General features: G+C 35.3%; 1 protein-coding gene across 1 annotated transcript; it reads left to right on the top strand.

Annotated features, from left to right (window-relative positions):
* Positions 1-5,362: 5,362 nt before the first annotated feature.
* LOC133854574 (lysM domain-containing GPI-anchored protein 1-like) lies at positions 5,363-8,680 on the top strand. Its single transcript, XM_062290812.1, has 5 exons — positions 5,363-6,392; positions 6,842-6,959; positions 7,074-7,235; positions 7,369-7,400; positions 8,257-8,680. The coding sequence occupies exons 1-5, from the start codon at positions 5,720-5,722 to the stop codon at positions 8,535-8,537; spliced, it is 1,266 nt and encodes a 421-aa protein (XP_062146796.1). The 5' UTR covers positions 5,363-5,719; the 3' UTR covers positions 8,538-8,680.
* Positions 8,681-9,101: the final 421 nt, after the last annotated feature.

Genomic DNA, 9,101 nt, shown 5'->3' with positions numbered 1-9,101 from the left:
CAAACGGCAAATGCAATCGACTCTCTTTTAAACGACGTAGTCGACCTTCACGCTCAAGCAGTCGACCATCGCCGGAATCCGTCAACCATCGACGGATTCCGACAAGCCACATTTCAGTACTGGTCAGAATCCGCCGATGCCGGAATCTGTAAATTTCTATCGGAATCTGGTGATGTCCGACCACCATCACCATATTCCTGCGATACTATACCAGATTCCAACCACTCTTAAAATAATTTTTTTAAATAATTCAATTTCTTTTTTTAAAAAAAAAATTATTATTGTTGATCAATGTGTATATCTTAATTAAACATAATTTTTTAGGTTTTTTTTATATTATTTTACATTAATATTTTAATGATGTGAATACAATTTTTTTTGAGAAAAAAACTTGTACCAAAAGTTATAATACTTCTGACCATTCTAATTGTAAAGATGAAAGTAATTTTTACTTCATTGTTTTCGCCTACGTTGTTTGACATGATAATAACCCGTGTTAAAATGTAAAACTGTTGGTGGTACTTTAAAAAAAAATGGATAGTTAAAATAATGAAAAATATTTGTTTAGTTATTTTGGTTAATAAAATTTAGTAAGTCTACTAAAAATGCTATAAGAAGCATAAGAAAAGTTGTAAATTCAATTTCATGCAAGCGTGTTAATTGTGGACTTTCCTAAAAACAACAGAATAGATGAATACATTCTAGGTTGTCATGTAACACTCACACAAATTGTCAAGTGAGTTAGGAGTTGTAGTAAAATTATAAGCATTTTCCCTGGTAATAAAAAGATTTGAATTTCTAACAATTTGGTATTAATGCTCCGTTTGCTTTAGGTGTAAAATTATTTATATTGTAAAATATTTTATGGGAAATCATTTTTAAAAAAAAAAAAAAAAATCGTCGAAAATATTTTTCAGTATTTGACATGTACGAAAAATCATAAATATTTTTTATATTTTCATTCAATTATATTAACTTATAAAAAAAATTATAAGATACTTATCATATTAGTCATTAAATAATTAAATTTATAAATATATCAAAGGAAGAAGCACTAGTGGAAGTAGCATCACCCATGCTAAAAACACCCACCATTATAGGTTAAAATTTTATTTTTATTTTTTGACTTTTGTATTTTATTTTTTTTAACACAAAAACTTTAACAACAACTTAATCATAAAACACTCGTAAAAACATAATATGATCATATCTATTTCAAGTAAAATGAATATGGGTCATTTTATTTAAGGCCGGCAATTTTGACATAACACGAATACGACACGAAATTAGCGGGTTTTGGTTTACCTTAAACGGGTTTGGGTCATAAACGGGTTGACCCGTTTATATTGGTCTGGCGAGTCACCCGCCGGACACGATTAGGTTTTTTTTAAAAAAATTAAAAAAGAAAAAAGAAAAACGGAGAAAGGTGGAAAATTGGAAATTCGGAATGGGCCGAACCGAATTAGTAGAAACTGTAGAATTACTGAAATAGTGAAATCTGAAATTACCGAATGAGAAAAAAAGTTGGGGGGAAAGCTGGAAAATAGGAAAAGACGAAAAGTAATCGGGAAACTGGGAAAGCCTGAAACTTCTGAAAGGAAATCCAATTTCCAAATGGGCAAATGGGCAAATTATTAATTTATTATTTAATTATTATCTGAAAACAAAAGATTCAAATACTCAATTACTCAAAGTTCAAAAAAGTAAAAAAAGTTCAAAAAAGTAGAAAAACAAACAAAACGTAAAAACTCAAAAGATTCAAAAATCAAAATCGGAAAAGTGAGCAAAATCAAAAAAGTGAAAGAAAATAAAACCTTAGCTTTTTTTTTTGGATTTTCCTTCAGCCGCCGCCCTTCTCTTTTCCTTCAACCTCGCCGAGTCTCCGCGCCGCCACGCCACCGCCCTTCTCTTCTCCTTCAGCCTCGCCGAGTCGCCGCGCAGCCCGCGCTCAATGCGCTCTCTCTCAAGCCTCTGCTCTCCCCGTCTCTCTACCAGTGTGCCGCTCTCTCTCCGGCCGATGTCGTGTCCGGTACCGCCGGGTCTGCCGGTAATATGTTAGATGATTTCTATTTTCAATTTTTTATAGCCTCATTATTGTGGATTTGTGGGTATAAACTATAAATTATAAAATCATAATCCGAATCATCCGATAATCTGTGATCAGTGTGATGCTTGCCCAATATCTAATTGGTTCTTTTTCCTATTGGTTATCTCCCATATTATAAATCTTTAGGCTAGCCTTAAGATGAATCAGAAATGCATATGAACAGCACTGTACATTTTAGATTGTGTTGAACTTTGCATGTGTTACTTGCTAAGCTTGAGTGAATTTTTTACCCATGTGGTCATGTCATATTGACTTATACATCTTCCTCTCTTATTTCCTTTTTTTATCTCAATTACACTGACAATGCTTCTCAGAGAATATGATTTATTCAGACGACATTTTGGTCATAATCTGAACCTAGATAAGTGTCAAAAACCTTTGAACAAAAACCTACCAAACATTTTGTTGTAGTTCTTCTAGATCTGTACAGCCTGTAGAGCTTACATGTGTATAATAAGAAAGTGTGATATGTTGGCCTGTACCCTGTTTCTCTGGATTCCCTAATCATTCATGGATTATCCAAGAATGTGTTTTTGCTTGCATCTGGCATTTAAGAACCAGTCTTCATTGAATAAATTTTCAGGTTAATATTTTTTAGGTATGTTTTCATTGTTCCACCGTTGGTGTTTCTGACCTAGTTAATATTATTCTCACTGCATCGCTTCCTGTATGCAGCTCACAACTGCTGGCTGCCTTCTTCTTCTTCTTTTCGGTTGAAATGCAAATAAAGCTACATATTTTAGTTTTTTTTTTTTTACCCTGCCAATTTATGACTTTTGTGATTTTAGCAGCTGGTTTTAATTTATTTATTAATAAAATTCCAGCCCCCCCTCCCCCCCAAAAAAAGTAATTAAAAAAAAAAACCTTTTAAACCTAAACGGGTCGTTTCGACCCATTATGTTAAACGGGTTCACGAGTCGTGTCGGGTGACCCGTGAAATAATCGTGTCGTGTCGTGTCTAGAGCCCCGACCCGTTAACATAAACAGGTCGTGTTTGGGTCTAGGCTAAACGGGTCGCGGGTCTAAACGGGTCATAAACAGGTCGTGTCGGGTGACCAGTTTTGCCAGCCCTAATTTTATTGTTATGATTTAATGTCGTGGCATATACTAGTATAGGTGATGCCACGTGATAAATATGTTGGCACACTATTTAAAAATTTAAATGATATGGCATTATTTATTCCTAATACAATAACATTAAATTATGATCATTGGGCTCATATCCATTACAAGTGAAATAGAGAGGATCATTGTCTCCTAAAAAAAAACCAAAACAAATTATCACCTTTATATAATAATATAATATCATAACACCTTTTTATTTTTAACCAAAAAAAAAACCGTTTGTCAAAACACATTAACAAACAAAGCTATTTTTGTTATAATAGTATTTCAAGTAAACTCATCAAAATAGTTTTTTAGTTATTTTATTGAGCCAAATTACTCAAAATCACAAGAAATCCTCCATATCAGTCTTACCAAAATGGTAATTTTTGTTTGGTGACCAAAAGAACAAAAAATAAAATAAAATTTCTCTATACCTTTTTTGTTTGTTTGTTTATTTTTCACGCTCAAAGCAAACGTTCATTTATCTCTCCCTTTTTCATTTATTATCTTATTGTTTATTTATATTGAAAGCATATGATATTTCTTGAAAACTATGACAGTTAGGAAAAGACCAAATTTTAAAAATATAACAATTAAAATAAGACAAGTATTTAAAAAATATGCCCATTAAGAAAAGACAAGTTTTTTAAAAGAATGACCTTATAATAAGACAAATATTGAGAAATATAATTGTTATGAAAATATAAATGTTAGACAAATAGTTATGAAATTTTTGAAAATGAATAATTAAATGGAATAGTAAAAGTTACTAGTTAAGTTAGTAAGGCAGTCGAAAGTATTATAAAAAAATATGAATAATTAAAATAGTAAAAAGTGATTTTGTACTATTATATATATATATATTGAAAACAACTATTTTATACATTAAAATCTGATGAATCTAATTAAAAATGCTCTAAAGCAATCGGAAGCAATTGTAAATCTTAGGCCCGATAATAAACAAAATTGGGTTAAATGAGGGAGCGGGTCGGCCACCCGGCTCCACGGCTGAATTATACCACTTACTGACGCGAATCACGCAGCGCGTGGAAACAATTCTCCACCCAATGACTGTCTTGGGTCTGTGACGCGCTCCTTAATCTTGTGTGGGGGATTTCATACCATGTTCCAACCAGCAAGACAGCCCAAAATTCGTTCCCTCATGCCTGAAAAGCAGGCAATAGTTTAACGTGGGGCTCGCTTGGATACCCATGAATCCAAAAGGCAACAACCGAAATGACCAAAACATCCCTACTCAATGACAGTTCGAAAAATTCATATTTTGGCTGGTGGTAGAGCCCAGAGGCAAAACTAGAAATTAAAGTTTGGGTCAAAATTGAAAAGAATATTTTATAGGAGTTAAAAAATTAATTTTAAAAGATAAAATATGATGAAAAATTTATTTCTTTAAAAGTTAATGCCCCACCCATATACCTAGTTCTACTCTGACTGTTACCATAATTGCTCCCCATCAATTGTAGAAGGCCCTGTTTGAAAATCACTTTCCCTTTTCGTTCTCTTATTTTCACTTATCTCAAAAAAATCAACTTTAAAACATTCTTAATTTTTTTTTTTCACTTTTTTATATCACATTAACACTTTTTTATTACATTTTAAATAAAAAACTCACAACAATATAATTTTTTTTATTCACTTTTTCATATAAATTATTTCAACTTTATATTACATCAATTTTATTTTTCAATCATTAAATAAAAACAACCCTAAGAAAAGAAAAAGGTAAGAAATTTTCAAATGAGGTTGAAGCTTTGGCAGCTACGACTCCATCACAAGATCGGTGATGTTGTCTTAAAAGTACTATTTGAAAGTGATATTGTCCTCTAAGCACAACGACTTGATTATAGATTAAAAGATTAGTTTATTGAATTCAGATAGTTTTAGTGTCCGTTTGTTTTTACAATTTCAAAAAAATACAATTTAAAAACTTAATTTTTAAAAATAAAGTTCATATGAACACGGATTTTTGAGTTCATAATTTTTGTGGGTTTACTTTCCCACAACCGAGAGAGCAAAAGAAGTTTGCAAGGACAAATTAGTCCAAGGGAAAATTATGTTCCAGACTCCAACCTCGAGAACCTGAACAGTGTCTGTTCAACTGTTCAAATGTTTGCAAGCACATTTTTTGTCCACTCCCAAGAGCTACTTCATCTCAAAACTTTCCCTTCCCCCCACCCCTCTCTCACTCTCTCTCTTTCTCTCTCTCTCTCGGTGGAGAAGAAGCAAAACCCAAACCCTAAAAGAACCCAGAAGTAAGCCACAGTCACTCTTCCACCCCCAGAGCCAGAAATAAACCCATCTTTTTTGGTGTGCAAAGTCTCACAAACCTTATACCCGTCTCTCTGGATTCCTTGTTTTGTTGGGTAAGAACATAGAAGAAGCAAAACCAAAGTACCAAACTCCCCAAAAGAACCCCGAAAATGCACGCTTAGAGCAATCCGGGTACCAAAGCCAAAAGAACCCATTTGTATTTTACAGAAGGAAAGAATGCCGAATCAAAAACCCATCTTGCACAACACCATCTTCTTGCTCCTTTTGCTCTCCGTGTCGACGAATGTAGTCCTTGTGAGCTCTAAATCCACCATCGAGCCCTGCTCCAACGCCGACACGTGCAACGCCTTGCTGGGCTACACCCTTTACACGGACCTGAAGGTCTCCGAGGTGGCCTCCCTCTTCCAGGTCGACTCCATTGCCATCCTCACCGCCAATGCCATCGACATCTCCTACCCGGACGTCGAGAACCACATCCTCCCAGCCCAGCTCTTCCTCAAAGTCCCCATCACCTGCTCCTGCGTCGACGGCATTCGCAAATCGGTCTCCACCAAGTACAAGACCCGTCCCTCCGACACGCTCGCGTCCATCGCCGATTCCATGTACTCGGGTTTGGTTTCCGCCGACCAGATTAAGGAGGCCAATTCGATATCGGACCCCTCTGTTCTCGACGTGGGGCAGACCCTTGTGGTGCCGCTCCCGTGTACTTGCTTCAACGGGACCGATAATTCGCTGCCCGCTATCTATCTGTCGTACGTGGTGAAGCCGGTGGACACCTTGACTGGGATTGCCGCGAGGTATTCGACTACTATTACTGATTTGATGAATGTGAATGCCATGGGGAGTACAGCTGTTAAGGCTGGGGACATACTTGCCGTTCCATTACCAGGTATATTTGTGGTTTTCCTTTATCCGTACAAGTGTTTATTTTTTGTACTGAGCATTTTATGACTTTCTATGTCTGTATTGGTTGCGATTCATGCGAAATTTGTGGTGGGGTTCATGGATTTTGCGTTTCTAGCTAACGTTGTTGTTAGTTTTGTAATTTTCAGATTTTGTGAGTACAGTGTTGCTTATCTCTAACTATTTCATGTAATGGTGATGTGCTTATTGCGTGGAATCTGTGTTAAGCACTCAGTATTGTTTCAAATTAGTGTGCATATGATGAATTTTGCGTGTTTTGGCAGTAAAGAATATATGATGGTTTAACTTGTTCACCATTTGTTTCAAATTTTGCTGGAGCTTTTGTGTTGTAAAAAGGTTGTGCTTTTATGCGTTACAAGTTTTGTAGCAAATGGCCATTGTGGTAAGGTGTTCATTTGGTTTCTTGTGTTACAGCGTGTGCGTCTAATTTTCCAAGATATGCCTCGGATTATGGCTTGATTGTGCCGAATGGGAGCTATGCCATCACAGCGAGTCACTGTGTGCAATGCAGTTGTGGGCCGGGGAACCTCAAGTAATTAAGCAACTTTTGCCACATTTCGATTCCTTTGTTGTTGACTTTGATCTTCTTGATGATATAAATTTCTTAAATTCTAGTGTAAATTAGCTTTACTATGTGTATACACAGATTGTACTGCATGCCCTCTTCATTAGCTGTTTCTTGTTCGAGCATGCAATGTCGAAACAGTAACCTCATGGTTGGAAATGCTACAGTGCAGCAAACTAGTGCTGGTTGCAATGTTACTTCTTGTAGTTATGGTGGTTACGTCAATGGCACCATAATCTCTAGGTATGCTTATCCTTTTTAATTGTATGATTCTCTTTTTTATTCTTATTTATCTTCTTACATTGATTTGAAATGTAATATCTTTAATGGAACTATGTTTGAAGGTTAAGCTGATTCAGTCCTGTTTATTTTGCAGCTTCTCTGCATCTCTTCAACCTCGATGCCCAGGTAAAAGTTTGTTACATGCTGTTTATTTATGGGCACTTGGTCTATAAACTTCCATGGAATATGAATTTGGAAATTTGTTTCTCTTTTTCACTTAGATAAAGTCATAAAACAGTCCCAAGTCTCCCAACTAACACAGTGGACTTTTTCAGTTTTAATAGACAACCAAACCACTTGGATTGCAAATCATTTATGAAGAGTACTAAACTAATTATTCTAATTATTTTCAACCTTTATGGGTTAAAGTGGGTCATGCCTCGGCGGGTAGTGGGCCTCTTCGCTTGTTGGAAAGGGTAATGTGGTTCTTCTCAAAGTGCAACAGTCTGGAAAATGATCCCATCTTGCTTATTGTGGTGTTTATGGAGAGAAACAAACATTTGTAGTTTTGAGGATTGTAAGAGATCGGTGGAAGAGCTCAAGGCCTTTTTTGTCAAAACCCTTTATCAGTGGACGACAAATGTTGTTTGTCTTCATTCTTCTAGCTTTTAGGATTTTGTTGATCTTTATTATTTTATTTATTTATTTTTCTTTTTTCTTTTTTTGGTTTAGGTTTCTCTCTTGTATATTTCCTCTGTACTTGGGTTACGCCTTTTTGCTTTTTATAAAATTTCAATTACTTGTCAAAAAATTATTCTGAATAATGTCATATTAGGAAATCAATAGATGGTTAACAACTCCATTTGCACTATGAACTTGAGTTTAAATACAGATGTAAAGTTCATAAATCTCATTCCCATCGATGACTCTATTGAAATCTGATTAAAGTATTCACATAAAGCTTCATTATGCTCTTCTTTTTGTGATTTTATCATTGCAACTCTTAATTTGTTTTTGCATTGCTTTTATAAAAATAATGCAGGGGCCCAGCAATTTCCTCCACTCATAGCACCACCTTCTTCAATAATCCATGATTCAACATTTGCGCCTTCACCTTCACCTCAATCTGACGGTGGTGGAACAACAAATCCCAAGTCTTCAGTGGTGCCAGCAACAACTGGAGTAGTTCCACTACTTCCCCCTGCAAGCAGTCCTATTGCGAGTTTTTCTGATGCTTGCTCCTTGGTGAATTCATTAGCCACTTTCCCATCAGCACTTCTCTTATTTTTGCTTGTCAATTTCATAGTGTCTATGTCATTGTAATTTTTCGGATTAACTGTATGCCTTGATGGTGGGGTTTTGTTCTCTGTGGGTGTTATGTTTTTGTCTATTTTATTCAACTCCTATTTATATGTTTCTACTGTCAAAACTGATTTGTGGATGCGATGAATCTTTAGTTTTCAAAATGCGCCTATACGTTTTTTTTTTTTTTTTATAAACTGCCTTAGAATGTATTCCAAAGGTATGACCAGTTGCTTTTCTGTAATCTATTCTTGTTATCATTATTAGAGCGTTGAGAAATGGTCTAGGTGACTGCATTGCCTTGGGGAATAACTTGTATGATTAGGGATGCTGCATCTTTTACTGTACTTTTAACACTTTTGTTTCACTCTTCTAAAAAATTAATTTCTTTTGGTTCCTTGGTCTGTTGGAATCTCAAATACCTTAAATTTCTGCAGCATGATCTGCTTTTTATGCTGATACTTCATGGAATTCAGTGTAAGATTGCCATAGAACTCGTTTTGTTTTTTCTTGTCTTAAAGCTCTACATACTCCATGAAACACTTCCTCTAGCGTCTCTTATGTGGAAAAGGATACTGGTATATG

This window comes from Alnus glutinosa, chromosome 1 (genome assembly GCF_958979055.1).
Source record: "Alnus glutinosa chromosome 1, dhAlnGlut1.1, whole genome shotgun sequence".
Lineage (NCBI taxonomy): Eukaryota > Viridiplantae > Streptophyta > Magnoliopsida > Fagales > Betulaceae > Alnus > Alnus glutinosa.
The sequence above is the reverse complement of the archived record's forward strand: the minus strand, read 5'-3'. Positions and strand labels throughout refer to the sequence as shown.

What these genes read in the sequence shown, in the direction of transcription:
- LOC133854574 (XM_062290812.1), top strand. Translation starts at nt 5,720, where the DNA reads ATGCCGAATCAAAAACCCATCTTGCACAACACCATCTTCTTGCTCCTT. An exon ending in TGTGGGCCGGGGAACCTCAA is followed by an intron (nt 6,960 to 7,073) that starts GTAATTAAGCAA and finishes GTGTATACACAG; the next exon opens with ATTGTACTGCATGCCCTCTT. An exon ending in TCTTCAACCTCGATGCCCAG is followed by an intron (nt 7,401 to 8,256) that starts GTAAAAGTTTGT and finishes AAAATAATGCAG; the next exon opens with GGGCCCAGCAATTTCCTCCA.